Consider the following 15,346-nt stretch of genomic DNA (forward strand, 5'->3'; position numbering starts at 1 on the left):
AATATTGGGTGTGCAATGGAAGTGCGGATGTCGATGTCTCTAGTACTATAATACTATAGACACTCTCTAAAAGCTTAGTCTAATAAGAACTATTAGCGATACTTGCCTCTTTTAAAAGAAAGGTATCCTTATTCTCTTTTATATAGATAACTTCTAGATCTTTAGATAGTTAGACTATAAGATTAATAAGCTAATTAAGGGATTAGAGCAGAAGTACATAATTAAGGTTGTTAATACTAATATCTTTCTTAGACTTTACCTAAAGGAAGGGAAAGATAGCTCTATATCTATCTCTTAGGAACACTATTTTAGAGATAAACTTTAAGGATATAGTCTTAGTAATACAAAGAGTATTAAGTACTTCCTTAACACCCTCCTTAAACCCCTCTAGGATAAGGGAATAAAGGAGGACTATAATCTCTTTAATAAGATTATTAGGGAACTGCAATATCTGTTAAATTATACTAGACTAGATATTAGTTTTGCTATTAACTACTATATAAGGTTCCTTTAGAACCTAGGACCTTTATATATTTAGGCAGCTAAATATATCTAGAGATATATTACAGGTATAATTAATAAGTGCCTTATATATAGGAAAACTAAGGAGTAAATTTAGATTAAAGTATTCTTAGACTCTAACTTTGCTAGTAATCCTAGTATATCTAGGTCTACCTTAGGAATACTCTTTAAAATTGCAGGAAGCCTAGTTATCTAGAGATCTTAACTATAGAAAGAAATAGTACTATCTAGTACTAAGGCAGAGTACCTCTCTCTTATTAAGGCAATAAGAGAAGTAAATTAGGTAAGGAATCTTATTAATAAGCTCTAGCCCTTTACCTAGGCTAAAAGTATTTCTACTATCTTTATTAAAATAGACAATTAATTAGCTATTAGCCTTATAGAAAACTATGCTAACTTTAAAAGATTAAGATATGTCTTTCTTAGGAACTATTACTATAAAGAGTAATATAATAAGGAGAGTATTAAGGTAGAGTTTATAAGGACAGATATATAGCTTATAGACTGTCTAACAAAACTAAAATCCCTAAACACTATCCTCTAATATTTAGATCTATAAATCTAGTAAAAAGATACTTATATATCTATATAAGGTAGCTAACATAGATATATAAGAGAGGCTAATATAGGAATTAAACCTATAACCTTCTAATTTGTAGTTAGAAATTATACTACTAGACTAACTAGCCCTTAATAAGAAAAGGGAAATTGCTCTTAAATTTATACTTTAATACCTATATTCCTACCTAAGAAGGATTTCCTCCTTAGAATTATACTATTTTATTTGTTATAAAACTAAGAAGCATAATACTTAGAACACTTATTTTATTCTTATTTATATAAAGGAAAGGAGGTAACTATATACCTTTACAAAAGTATCTAAGAAACTATAAGAAAAACACCTAGCTAAAAGAAAACTTTTTTATAAAAACCTAAAAGTATTAAAGTATATCCTAGAACCTGCAGCCTGCCCCCCTAGACTACTACTAAAAAACTAAGCTAATTCCCCTAGAATCTTAACTTAAAGCCTAAGAGAATATTAGTTTCTATTAGGGAAGAAGGGATTTTAAGGAGAACATATATAAGATACTATACTACTAACTACTATTTTATCTTTGCCTTATTAGAGCTTAATATTTAGCTAAGAGGAGTCTAATTATAATATAATATAAATCCCTAAGGATTAGGAGTTATTAGACTAGGGTAGTTTTCTACTAGGAAGGCCTACTCCCTTAAGTTATATAGCTCCTCTATTACTATATTAATAAGGTCTATAGTAAGGAGATCCTTATTAAGCTTAGCTATAAACCTATTAAAGCAAGCTATAAAAGAGAAGAGATCCTAAGCCTTAATATTTACTTTATTATAGTATCTATTTATCTCTCCTTTAATAAATTAATATATAGTCTAATATGCTATAGAACTATCTTTATAGATCTATAAGAGATCTTTACTACTAATAGCTCTTGCTTTATTAATAACTTACTAGAAGGTTTTTTTAGGGACAAAAAAAGCTACTCTTCTTCTAGAAGCTATAGCTAGTAATATAGATTATATTATTAATAGTTATAAGGGGTAGATAATAGATTAGCTAATAAATTAGCTAAATAGATAAAAGGTATAGATTATAAAGTAAAGGAATAAAAAAGCTAGAAGAAGATGCTTTTTAATAAGCTAAAGCCGAGCATTAGCTACGTAGTAGGTAAATACCTACTATATTTAGATAACAAATAGCTCGTAATAATGCAGCTGCTAATAAGGGAGTGTTATAGATTATTAGACTAACTATTAGTAAAGTGCACGTAACTAGTACTAAGGCATTCCTACATACAGATAGCTAAAGTAAGAATCTCACACTTAAGATTCTCTCTACATAACAATATATACCTGCTAATTAGAGGTCTTCTTCCACTTAGCTTAAGTCCAATCACAACAACCTCACCTTGGCAACACTTAGCAGCAGAACATCAGAACTCTAAATTTCTGTTGGACATCGACAACGCAATTGAGCTGGCCGCGTTCCTCTATACGTTGCAGTGCTACTCAGGCTCACCTTTCGATCGTGTAAGTAGAGGCCCACTTTCGGCCAGCCCAGCTGATCTCTGCACCGACCCTGCACGATGCACACAAATCTCCAACATGGCTGAGGACGGGCCGGTGAATGAGGCACCAGCGAGCGATCGAGGCAGTCACAATTTACTGGCCTCAAAGAGGAGGAAGATTCATCACGGGAAGTCTGCATCCATAGCCACTATTGGGGATGCGTCCACGATGGACCAAGACCTCGCATTCGATGAAATTCCGGACTACCCACGACGACGAGCGATGATAGCTTGCGAGATATGTCGAAGCCGCAAGTCCAAATGCGATGGATCCCGGCCGAAATGCAAGCTTTGCATCGATCTCAACGCTGCATGCGTGTATCGCGAACCGGGCGTGAAACTGGATGCAGGCGACAAAATCATTCTGGACAGGCTTGCGAACATCGAAGCATTGATCCAGTCGAAGTTTCCTACTCTATCTCAAGCTGATAGCTCGACAGCGGGACCGCTAGCTCTACCTGCCGAGCAAGGGTTCAATATGTTGTCTCCGACTACGAGCCACACAGCTTCGGACTATGTCAACTCGAGGAGAACTGTCGGAAATGGCCCTGGATCAATACCTCTTAGCGGCTTTGGTATATCGCAGGCGGCGATGAACATCTCCACCATGCCCAAAGCTCACACCACGCCGGCTCTACATCTCCTTCAGTGGCCGTGCATCTGCGACCTCGTTACAAGTCCCTGCGATCCGCAAGTCCTTCTTCAGCTCGAAATGACTCGACCACCACTCGACCTTCGATCCCACTACCCTCTCGATCTGTCCGATCTCTGCTCCTCCATCTATACCCGAGCCTTTTTTGGAAAGGTCAATGTATGGTATGCCGTCGTCAATCCTCACAGCTGGAACGAACTCTATCGTACGGCTTCCTTGAACAGCTTTCGATCCGGACCCGAAAGCTGCGTCGTTCTCCTCGTTTTCGCGCTCGGCCAAGCGGCTCATACAGATACCAGTACTGCTCATGCCTCATATGACGGACGTCCACCTGGTACTGCCTACTTCGAAGCCGCCTGGCAGTTGCTTCCCACCCTCATGCTCCGCAACAACGTGATGAGTGCGCAATGCCACATTCTTGCAGCCGCTTATCTCCTCTATCTAGTGAGACCACTAGAAGCATGGAACCTCCTCTGCTCGGTCTCGATAAAATTGCAGCTCCTCCTCTCCTCATCATCACCTCTGCCATCCGCTGAAGCCCGAAATTTGCTCGAACGCATCTACTGGAACACTCTCATGTTCGAGTCCGACCTCCTCGCTGAGCTCGATCTCCCACACTCCGGTATCGTGCAGTTCGAAGAGTCCATGCCTCTGCCTCGTAGCTTTCCGTTGACTCCAATTTCGCCATCTCCATCATCCTCCGCTCCCGCGCCCTCTCCCGGCAGCGATGAAATCTGGTACTTCCTCGCCGAGATCGCGCTTCGACGTCTCCTCAACCGTGTCTCCCACTTGCTCTATTCGAAGTCACTTTCGCTGGCCTCTCTCGCTCCTCTAGTCACCGAATTAGACCTTCAGCTGACTCAGTGGCACAACCACCTGCCACCTTCGGTACAGTTCCCGATCCGTCCATCTTCTTCCTTGCCCGATGAAGCTCTCGACCCCGTCCAAACCGTCCTTCGACTAAGGTATCACGCCTGTAGAACCATCATCCACAGGCCGTACATTCTCTACGTACTGTCTTCCGCTACGCCGACTGTGGGCAATTCCACTTCACACATCTCTGAAGCATGCGCCACGGGACTAGAATCAGCTTACATTCAAATATCGCTGCTGTCCTCGCATCGTGCTGGACATGTGCCGTATCTCTACCAAGGTTTTCTGTCGCTCGTGTCACAGACGTTGCTGTTGCTTGGAGCCTCGCTGCATACAGAGCTGAGGCGACTGATGCCGGTCCGAAAAGAAGCGCTGGTGAAGACGGTGGACAGCGTTAGAATTGAATTGAATACTTTGGGACGACTGGCGCCGAGTCTGGAGGTCAGTGGAGGAATATTGGGAGATGCGGTGGACAGATGGAAGGAGAGAATTTCGGGCGTCGAATGGTGATGAGCATGCCAGGAGAGGATGAGAATGATGATGGAGGTCGGCACGGTCAAAGTCGGAAAGCGTCCAGCCTGCCCGTTTGCATCAACAAACGCACGTCCGCCAGAAGCTTACAATAGGTCAACCCCAATCGACTCCTCGTCACCAAAATAAATGCAAACAGAGCAAAAGAAAACCCCGGGCTTTACACCAGTGGGGACAACCGAACCAGATTCTACTCACCTCCTGAAGGAGGCTGGTTTGCATTTGTTTCGAAGACTGCGGGTTCTATGAACAATCCATCGTCCCGCTATAGCCATTCAGCCAATCGTTGCGAGTTCTGAACCGCCGAATTCTTGAGAACGGGTTCGATGAAGGAGTTTATGAAGTTAGGCCGGGACCGACCGTTGTGGCGGGATGGTGAGGTGGATTGAGTGCGGCGAGATGGCGGAGTAAGTTTCATACCATCGACAAGATCGACGGGAAGTCTTGATCAGAAAGACCACATGCTGATTTCGACAGGACTCATTTCAGATTCAGTCAAATCGACATGTCTGGCAAAGACAGTACATAAGGGCGCTACTAACGAGACCAGCGTGAGTTGAGTTGACAGTACGACAATACGCGGAGTCAGAACGATTCACTCCGAGGAACAGCATCGAGATCAGGTTCCAGATAGTGTTGACATACAGTGATCCATCTAGTCACCGATCAGCTCGCTACGTCCTACCCATCCTCCTTAACCAAACTCTCAAATCAAACTTCCCATCACTCAGGTCCTTGACGTTTCCATCGTACACAAACGCATAGCCTTCGACCACCTCTTCCTCCTCACACCCATTAACCATGCGGATCTGACATGGGCTCGCCCGATAAGCCTTGGTCTCATACTGCGCAAGTCTCGCGGCGGCCGCCTCATTAGCGACCTCAAACACGGCCCCCTCGACCATCTCCTCGGGCGATCCATCGACCAGAGCAGGATACTGGCCCCACAACTTCACCGCATATCCGACCACCCGCGCAGGTTTGAGAGCAGGCTTGTCGTCCAGGCGGAGCACTTCGCTTAATATGCCTGGATCTTGAAGTGTGCCGTAGAAGAAGTATGGTCCGGCTGGAGGCGTGATGTGGTCCAAGGCTGTGCTTTTGGCGTGGCCTTCCAACGCCCAGTCTGGAGGTCCAGCGCGAAGTTTGAGCGATATGGAAGGCTTCTCTTCGGGTTTTGACGGGGGTAGTGGTGGTGCCGGCGGCGGTGAGTTGCCCGTGTTTGTGAGATTGTCCATGCCTGGGGATGAAGTCGTGTTTCCTTGGCCTGAGGTCCGGCGTGCTTCGAATGATTTTCGCGGTTGCAGGATTATACTAGCGATATTGGACGCGAACGTAAAACGAACTGTCTTCTGGAATGGTATAACGAGGTGGCAGGGATTCGTCACACTGCATATGCTCAAATGTGGCTGGGAGACTTTGTGCATGCACGCCAATAAGTCTAGAGATGATCGTTGACTTGATTTCTCTAGTTTAAATGCAGCTCATCTGAAACATCATGACCTGCTTGCCTTCTTGAAAGCGACAAAAACTCCATCCGCTGGCTGGAGCACAATATCCGCCTTCGTACCCGGAAATTTCTCGTTCTTGCTGATAATCTGCGAGGTTGTCAGCGGAAGCCATGATACAGAAGAAGCACCGATAGAAGCTCACCGTATCATAAGTCTGCAGAATGCGCACGACCGTGTACGCCATCTCGGTCAGCGCAAACTGCTGTCCAATGCAGATTCTCGGGCCTCCATTGAATGGAATATACGTCCATGCCTTCGGTGTCCAGCCCTCCCACCTCTCAGGTACGAATTGTTTCGGATCCGGGAATCCCTCCTTTGCGCTCGGGTAGATGTCCTCTCTTCTCTGCATGACGAAGGTCGAATATCCAATGGGGGTTCCCTCTGTGATACCAATCGGCTGCAGTCCATCTGGACCGCCACCGTGAGGCAACGTTGTGTCCTTCAAGGCTACGCGGACGTTGTACGGCACGACTGGGTAAAGCCGGAGGGTCTCATTCATTGTATGTGTGAGGTAGCGCATGGCTTTGAGATGGTCGTAAGTAGGCTCTTCATTAGGGCCGACGACGGAGAGAATCTCTTGTCGCAGTTTCTTGACAATTTCAGGATGTGTGCTGAGTTCGTAGAAGAGCCAGGAAAGGGTACAAGCGGTGGTATCGCGGCCGGCGAGGAGTACGGCGACGAGCTGGTCGCGAAGGATCGTGCGGTCACGTGTGTAGCCAGCGAGAGCGTGCAGGAAGGTGAAGCCTTCGTCGGACTTGGTCTTCTTCTCGAGTTCGTGTTGCGGAAGAGCGAGGGCCTGCAAGGAGTCATTAGCAAAATCCTTGTCGTTGATGTGATCGATCATGCCCACCTCATCGATGAAACGGCCGGTGAACTCATTCAGAATCTTTACAGCCTCGTTGAAGCTTTTTCTCGGGACCAAACCGTTCATGGGGCCAGCCCGAGCGATGATGGACTGCACCCTCTGAGCCTCCGCGAACGCCAGAGCGAATTCCGTCTCGCCATTCTTCAAGCTACCCACGCCGCTACCGAATAGGAAACCAGTGGCGGCGTCGAGAGTGTAGCGGAAGAGCAGATCGTCTAAACGGACAGTGGCTCCATCGTGATCGCCGGCAAGCATGGGCAAGAGCTCCTGAATGTGATGCTCGAAAGTGTGCAGATCAGAAACGCGGTCCTTGATGAACTGCGGTCGGAGAAGAGTACGAGAGTTGTGCCAGATCTCTCCATCGGTGGTGAAGATGCCTAGCCAAAAGTCAGCCATATGGGATTACCACCGCTGTATGAATTCTGCCTGAACGTACTCAGGCCCAAAAAGTGACCCCAATCCTTCCGGAACTGTGGTCCCTTGCCATAGTCCTGGAATTGGGTCGCGAGAATGGCTTTGATGTTCTCTTCATCCCTTGTGAAGATAATTCGCTGTCCAGCTGCCTGGACCTCTGCGGTGTGAGAGTGATTGCCCGCACCAGCTCTGGTAAATATCTGCAAACACGTATGTCAGCCGTCAAGTTCGAGATGTGCTCTTCAAGCCTCGCTCCTCTTCCGACCAGGCGGCAACGCATCCTTCAACGATTCGGACCGAGCGGACGAGACAACTAGACTCACCAGTCCCCAAAATATATGATTCATAGACTTTCTCGCATAGGTAATTCCTTGAAACAAGACTGAAATATTCCACGGCGAAAAAGTCCTCAATTGCGCTGTGTGGCCACCGAGATTCTCGATCTTGCGCTCCTGTTCCACATGGCCGATGAAGTTCATCAAATACACAACGGTGGCGCCGACCAGCAGTCCCGAAGAAATCAGAGGTGAAGAGTACTGTCGGATGGACCATGCTGTGGCGACGCCAATGAGGTAGAGGACGGTGTTGGCCCAGACCCGGTCGATAAGGGCGACGAGCATCCTGGAGACGGGGAGACGAGCGTCTCTGGCCTGTGCGCTTTTTGGACTTCTCTTCTTTTGTCTGCAAAGTGGTGATTCCAGATGGAGTACTTTCAAAGTAATGTCGTTCGCCTTAGGATGGTTCCTTCTCCACCGCGTGGCAATGAGAAATAGTCGGGAGTCAAAGTGGAACGTAGAAGGAGGAAAGACGCAACTTGGGAATCATAGCGACGACTATGTATCGAAGCAGATCACCGCTCTCGGTGGACTTTCTAGAAGTCGGAAAGTCCCAAGACAAAGACCCGCTCTGCGTGACCAAGCAGACGGAGACCCGGTCTATACGAGCCAGACAGTGCGCAAGGAATGCGGGCCTGCAAGCGAACTGCAGTGCGCCCAGACACGCCTTTGCGCCTCTCATCCACAACTTGTGTCACAACCGACGCCGAGTCCACTCCCAGTAATAACGCGGTGGCCGACCACGGTCGTCACTAGGGCCTCACAGTGGACTGAAAACGACTCGCAATGCGCGACAGCTTCTGCGGAGGCATGTGAAAGAATCGGTGCCCCGAGCCCAGATCCGACCCCGAGATTTTGCTGGAACTAATTCACTTTACGATTCGACCAATCGCACGCCAGTAATTCTTACTCCGCATCTCCTCGATGCCTTTCCGTGGAGAAGGCTTGGCGCTGCTTGTGCAAGGTCAGTTAGGTCACACGATCAAGAATTTGGAGCATGGATGATTAATCATAATGCCGGGCTCGACTGTTCGAACGGCCCTGGACGGGGCTTTCACTGACTTCCTTCTTCTATCTGACCAGCTTCTCTGCGCCCCAGGCCGTAGCTCCATACCTAGCGCCGTCCTCCGTCAGCAGCAACGGACACGGCGATTCTGATCGTCTGCCCAGTCACAACCGATGCCGTCGCTCTCGCTATCATTTGAACTTCTCGTTACGTCTGTGATGGCAACGTTACGTCCTGAACCTATCGACTTTACGCCGATTCGGAAGAATGATGAGGATGTCCGACGATGCGATGCTCGCTGTGCTGGGTGATGTCCTTCAATGCCATTCCAGCAAGATTGCCGCCCGGCTTGCCAACGCCGTAAATCGTCCGCGTGCCTGAACGCCTCGCTGAAGTTGAAAGCAATCGATCCTCTTCCTCTCAACCCAGCAACTTCAACCCACCAGGCGTCTTCGCTGGCAGCTTCTTCTCCACTCCCGCGCCCGTGTTCGCCTTCAGTGGGTCTGCCCCGTTCTTCTTGCCGTCCTTGTTCTTCTCCTTGTCCTTATTGTTGTTGTTCCCCCGATTCTTTCCCCTGTTGTTTCTCGGATCCTTCTTCACCACCGGCTTGACATCCGTCCTACTCCTCTTGATCGTGATCGGGTGACTGCCAATGTACTTGTTGCTCATCTCCCTCGCCGCCTTGAATCCCATCTCCGCATCTGTGAATGATACGAATCCATAGCCCTTCGATTTCGTCGATAATTTGTCCCGGATCACACGCGCCTTGGCCACACCGTATGCTGCGAATGCTTTGGCTAGGGAATCGTCCGTCACCTCGCCCGCGAGATTGCCCACCATGATACGGAATTGGGTCGGGTCCCATTCGAGCAGAGATTTGTCTTCCCACTTTTCACCGCCGCCTTTGCGCACAACCGTCAGATTACTGGTGTCAGCGCCGGCTTTTGAGCCCGCAGCGGTGGAGTCGCCAGTAGCGGTGCCTGCTGCGCCACGCTGTCCGAGAGGAGCGTTGTTGGCATTGTCGTCTTTGCCGCCCTTTTTGTCGCGCGCGCCCGGAGGCTGCGCATATGCAGATTGCCAGAGCGCTACCTGTTGTTCGTACTCGGGATCGAAAGCGGCGTTTGCGCCGGCGTAGGCGGTCGGAGGTGGTGGCGGCGGTGCGAAAGGGTTTCGGATCTGAGGAGTGGTACTGGTTGGGTATGCCTGCTGCTGCTGTTGTTGCTGCTGAGCGTACTGCGCAGACTGACCGGGTGGGTATGCATACTGCGGATTGTAGCCTGGATAGGCGTACTGTTGGTTGTAAGCCATCTTGAGGCGTTCACTGTCTTTGCGCAGGTGTGGGGGTTGTTGCGGAGGTGGATGTGACGATATAGGTCACAGAAGCCGACCGAAAAGTTGAAGCCCGAGGGGTGACGATGGGTGACCTTTGACCGACAGAATTAACGGATCGTGCTCAGCAACACACAACGAATTATCTCTCGCTCATCCACCTGCCAACCTCATAAACCTACCTGATACGATAGCGACGACTCGTAGCTATCTGTTGATGTCTGTTTTGAGGTAATCGGTCAAGCAGCGGTCGAGATATTTCGTTGCGCGTATTTGGTGGATGATCCGATAATTTTGTCAGTCAGGAGGGTGACTAAGCGATGAGGTTTCCTTAAGGGTGTATGGGGGTAATTTTAGCCGTTGATTAACCGTCGTAAACCGGTGTCCTACGTCAAAGTTAATTTACCAAAACAATTCGGTCAAATAAGATACACCGTTAACGCGTGAAGCGCTTACATTGCGTAGACGTAAAGCCTTATATGCGCTTGCATTAAGAAACGTTGTTGTTGAATGCGACGGGAGATATGCAGTTAAGCGTTGGTTACATAACCGTTAATTAAGCGTCAAACGAGCGTCAGACGACGGTTATTCTAATTTAACGGTCATTGCGGCTGAACGTTACTGCAAAGAAACAGCTATTGCAACCTAGCTGTTAAAAAACATACACGCATACACATCGTAACGGCCACTAGACAGTTTGTCAAATACAAATCGCTTTTAATTTAGGTAACGGTAAACAACATGTAGAGGCATATACGCATTGCGACGTTCTTAATGCTCGCGACGCTTCTAATATGCCTATTACCCCGAGCAACCACAAATTCCGCACACCTTCTTCGATCTATCCTTACCATCCTTACTATCCTTACCATCCTCACTATCCTTACTATCCTTACTATCCTACTATCCTACTATCCTACTATCCTACTATCCTACTATCCTACTATCCTACCCGCATATCTTGTCGACTTATAAGAATGTCAAGTTCCAGGTAACATCGAGCAGATGCTGTCTAGCTTTAGCCTCCTCTGCCGGTAGCCTAAGGTCCATGTTCTGCTCGCCGTCGATGCTACGATAAACCGGAACAATCCAGCGCCTCGAGGCATTTAGGTTAATCTAAGGAAGGCCGACTACGAACTGGGCTCCAGGTCCGAGCTAATGGGTTAGGAGGAGCGTAAGCGGGTCTTAGCTAGTACTAGTCGTGGGAGTAAGCAAGAAGAAGCAGCGTGTAATGCCGGCCTGCACCTCTATAGTAAAGACTTAGTCGATCCGAGCGGGCTGTCCGTCCTGGCGGCATTAGACAAAGTTACCGCGGTGGAGGGTCTCGCGAAGCTAAGTGTTCCTATTCGCATTCATTTTGTTAGTATAGAGTAATCGCTAATAGAGGCTAGGGCAGGGACGCATAAATCGTCGTATGACACTTCCTTGAACTATTGGACTAGCTTGTTTACGAACGGTGCGGTTACTTTAGGGCGAGAGTAGTCTAGCTCGAAGGCCTATGTAACGGAGTCTCCTAACTAGGTAGGCTACTTCGCATTTCTACGGGTTGGCAAGGCCAGTTTGGATTGCACGAATTTTGCCTGCAGCTTGCGACGACAACGGACGTTAAGGTAGATGTTGGTTAACTGAACTGCTAACAGCTCGCGATTAACATCCTCGTCGTCTGCGGTGAAGACATTACGCTTAGAGCGCGGCATTAAGCGATCGAACATGCTAGGGATTGCGCTATTAACATCCTTTAGCTGCTGTGTCGCAGTAGGCTCGGATAAGAGGAATCCATCCTAGAATACTAAGCAAGTGGACATCTGCATGTTAATCGCCTAGAGGAGGTCCCGCTCTGGGTTCTGCTTGTTAGTCGTGTAGATAAGTCTCTTAAACTCCCTATAGGTTCTCGCTATTAGTATTGGTGTTAGTGCAGAGTGGAAAAGGGAGCAAGGTGCGTACCGGTGACGATCCTCGCTAATCAAGACGTTGTGGTTGCTAATCAAACTATACTCGTCCCTAAGTTCTGTTGTAATTGGACTTAAGCTAAGTAGAAGAAGACCTCTAATTAGCAGGTATATATTGTTATGCAAAGAGAATCTTAAGTATAAGATTCTTACTTTAGCTATCTGTGTGTAGGAATGCCTTAGCACTAGTTATATATACTTTACTAATAGTTAGTCTAATAATCTACAATACTCTCCTATTAGTAGCTGCATTATTACAAGCTATCTGTTACCTAAATATAGTAAGTATTTACCTACTACGTAGCTAATACTCGGCTTTAGCTTATTAAAAAGTATCTTCTTCTAGCTTTTTTATTCCTCTACTTTATAATCTATACCTCTTATCTATTTAGCTAATTTATTAGCTAATTTATTATTTACCCCTTATAGCTATTAATAATATAATCTATATTACTAGCTATAGCTTCTAGAAGAAGAGTAGCTTTCTCTATCCCTAAGAAAACCTTCTAGCAAGTTATTAATAAAGCAAGAGCTATTAGTAGTAGAGATCTCTTATAAATCTATAAAGATAGTTTTATAGTATATTAGACTATATATTAATTTATTAGAGGAGAGATAAATAGACACTATAATAAAGTAAATATTAGGGCTTAGGGTCCTTTCTCTTTTATAGCTTGCTTTAATAAGTTTATAGCTAAGCTTAATAAAGATCTCCTTACTATAGACCTTATTAATATAGTAATAGAGGAGCTATATAACCTAAGGGAGTAGGCCTTCTTAATAGAAAACTACCCTAGTCTAATAACTCCTAATCCTTAGAGATTTATATTATACTATAACTAGACTCCTCTTAGCTAAATATTAAGCTTTAATAAGGCAGAGATAAAGTAGTAGTTAGTAGCATAGCATCTTATATATATTCTCCTTAAAATCCCTTTTTCCTTAATAGAAACTAATATTCTCCTAGGCTTTAAGTTAAGATTCTAAGAGAATTAGCTTAGTCTTTTAGTAGTAGTCTAAAGGGGTAGGCTATAGGTTCTAAGATATACTCTAATACTTTTAGGTTTTTATAAAAAAGTTTTCCTTTAGCTAGGTATTTTTCTTATAGTTTCTTAGATACTTTTATAAAAGTATATAGTTGCCTCCTTTCCTTTATACAAATAAGAATAAAATAAGTATTCTAAGTATTATACTTCTTAGTTTTGTAATAAATAAAATAGTATAATTCTAAAGAGGGAATCCTTCTTAGGTAGGAATATAGGTATTAAGGCATAAATTTAAGAGCAATTTCCCTCTTCTTATTAAGGGCTAGTTAGTTTAGTAGTATAATTTCTAACTACAAATTAAAAGGTTATAGGTTTAATTCCTATATTAGCCTTTCTTATATATCTATATTAGCTGCCTTATATAGATATATAAGTATCTTTTTGCTAGATTTATAGATCTAAATATTAGAGGATAGTATTTAGGGATTTTAGTTTTATTAGATAGTCTATAAGCTGCATATCTATCCTTATAAACTCTATCTTAATACTCCCCTTATTATATTGCTCTCTGTAGTAATAGTTCCTAAGAGAGATATGTCTTAATCTTTTAGAGTTAGTATAGTTTTCTATAAGGCTAATAGCTAATTAATTGTCTACTTTAATAAGGATAGTAGAAATGCTTTTAGCCTAGGTAAAGGGCTAGAGCTTATTAATAAGATTCCTTACCTAATTTACTTCTCTTATTACCTTAGTAAGAGAGAGGTACTCTGCCTTAGTACTAGATAGTACTACTTCTTTCTATAGTTAAGATCTTTAGATAATTAGGCCTCCTACAATTTTAAAGAGCATTCCTAAGGTAGACCTAGATATACTAGGATTACTAGTAAAGTTAGAGTCTAAGAATACTTTAATCTAAATTTGCTCCTTAGTTTTCTTATATATAAGGCACTTATTAATTATACCTATAATATATCTTTAGATATGTTTAGCTACTTAAATATACAAAGGTCCTAGGTTTTAAAGGAACCTTATATAATAGTTAATAGCAAAACTAATATCTAGTCTAGTATAGTTTAATAGATATTATAGTTCCCTAATAATCTTATTAAAGAGATTATAGTCCTCCTTTGTTCCCTTATCCTAGAGGGGTTTAAGGAGGGTATTAAGGGGGTACTTAACACTCTTTGCATTACTAAGACTATATCCTTAAAGTTTGTCTCTAAAATAGTGTTCCTAAGAGACAGATATAGAGCTATCTTTCCCTTCCTTTAGGTAAAGTCTAAGAAAGACATTAGTATTAATAACCTTAATTATGTACTTCTGCTCTAATCCCTTAATTAGCTTGTTAATCTTATAGTCTAACTATCTAAAGATCTAGAAGTTATTTATATAAAGGAGAATAAGGATGCCTTTCCCTTAAAAGAGGCAAGTATTACTAATAGTTCTTATTAGACTAAGCTTTTAGAGAGTATTTATAGTATCGTAGTGCTAGAGAGTAGCTACCTACTTAAGCCTATATAGTCCTTTCTTAATATATATAATATACTTATAAGCATCTTTCTTAAAGAGATAAGCTCCCTTTAGTAGCTTAATAAAGATCTACTTATCTAGGTTTAGATTTAGGAATATAGTCTTAATATTAACTTATCTCCTTTTCTAGCTAAAGTTAACTAAAAGGGATAGAAGTATTCTCCCTATTATAGCTCTTAGGGTAGGAGTAAAGGTATTAATATAGTTAAGTCCCTTTCTTTATATAAATCCCCTAGCTGTCTATTTAGCCTTATACTTTTTTATAGTTCTATCTAGGAGTACCTTAATCTTAAAGACCTACTTCCCTATAAGAGGGACTCTCCCCTTAAGGAGGGTACTAATAAGTTTCTATTTAAGGCATCCTATAGACTTAAGTAACTTAGCTTCCTTAATAATAGCTTTCTCCTATTTCTTATAGTTAGATCTAGAGAGAGCTTCTTTAACTGTCTTAGGATTAGACAGATTAGGATTTGTTATTTTAAGTCCTATCTTCTAGATCTTATTATAGTTTTTTCTTATAACTAATCTTCTACTTCTTAAGAGTCTAAATGTACCTAAGCTTTTAGGACTTGCTTTATTACCTAATTTCTTAGGTCTCTTAGGGCTTCTCCCTACTTTCCTCTTTCTTATAATATAAATATCTAGAAAGGGAATTATAGTATAATCTTAGAGGTCTTCCCTTTTAGGGCAATTCTCTATTAATACTTAATATTATAGCTATATTAATAAGGTATTAGCTTACTC

At 43.8% G+C, this 15,346-nt stretch overlaps 4 protein-coding genes across 4 annotated transcripts; 1 reads left to right on the forward strand and 3 right to left on the reverse strand.

Annotated features, from left to right (window-relative positions):
• Nucleotides 1-2,793: 2,793 nt before the first annotated feature.
• Nucleotides 2,794-4,659, forward strand: MYCGRDRAFT_100535 (uncharacterized protein; the record flags this gene model as incomplete). The annotated part of the gene is made up of 2 exons (XM_003851494.1): nucleotides 2,794-3,095; nucleotides 3,153-4,659. The coding sequence occupies 2 exons, from the start codon at nucleotides 2,794-2,796 to the stop codon at nucleotides 4,657-4,659; spliced, it is 1,809 nt and encodes a 602-aa protein (XP_003851542.1).
• Nucleotides 4,660-5,360: 701 nt separating this feature from the next.
• Nucleotides 5,361-5,885, reverse strand: MYCGRDRAFT_28606 (uncharacterized protein; the record flags this gene model as incomplete). The annotated part of the gene is made up of 1 exon (XM_003851760.1): nucleotides 5,361-5,885. A coding segment is annotated over one exon (525 nt), but the record flags the coding sequence as incomplete, so codon positions are not given.
• A 288-nt stretch (nucleotides 5,886-6,173) lies between these two features.
• On the reverse strand, nucleotides 6,174-8,266 carry CYP-30 (putative P450 monooxygenase; the record flags this gene model as incomplete). Its single annotated transcript, XM_003851759.1, has 5 exons — nucleotides 6,174-6,267; nucleotides 6,317-6,984; nucleotides 7,039-7,430; nucleotides 7,490-7,667; nucleotides 7,791-8,266. The coding sequence occupies 5 exons, from the start codon at nucleotides 8,085-8,087 to the stop codon at nucleotides 6,174-6,176; spliced, it is 1,629 nt and encodes a 542-aa protein (XP_003851807.1).
• A 1,115-nt stretch (nucleotides 8,267-9,381) lies between these two features.
• MYCGRDRAFT_30795 (uncharacterized protein) lies at nucleotides 9,382-9,726 on the reverse strand (the record flags this gene model as incomplete). The annotated part of the gene is made up of 1 exon (XM_003851758.1): nucleotides 9,382-9,726. A coding segment is annotated over one exon (345 nt), but the record flags the coding sequence as incomplete, so codon positions are not given.
• Between the last annotated feature and the right edge of the window lie 5,620 nt (nucleotides 9,727-15,346).

The sequence above is a fragment of the Zymoseptoria tritici genome, chromosome 6 (genome assembly GCF_000219625.1).
Source record: "Zymoseptoria tritici IPO323 chromosome 6, whole genome shotgun sequence".
NCBI lineage: Eukaryota > Fungi > Ascomycota > Dothideomycetes > Mycosphaerellales > Mycosphaerellaceae > Zymoseptoria > Zymoseptoria tritici.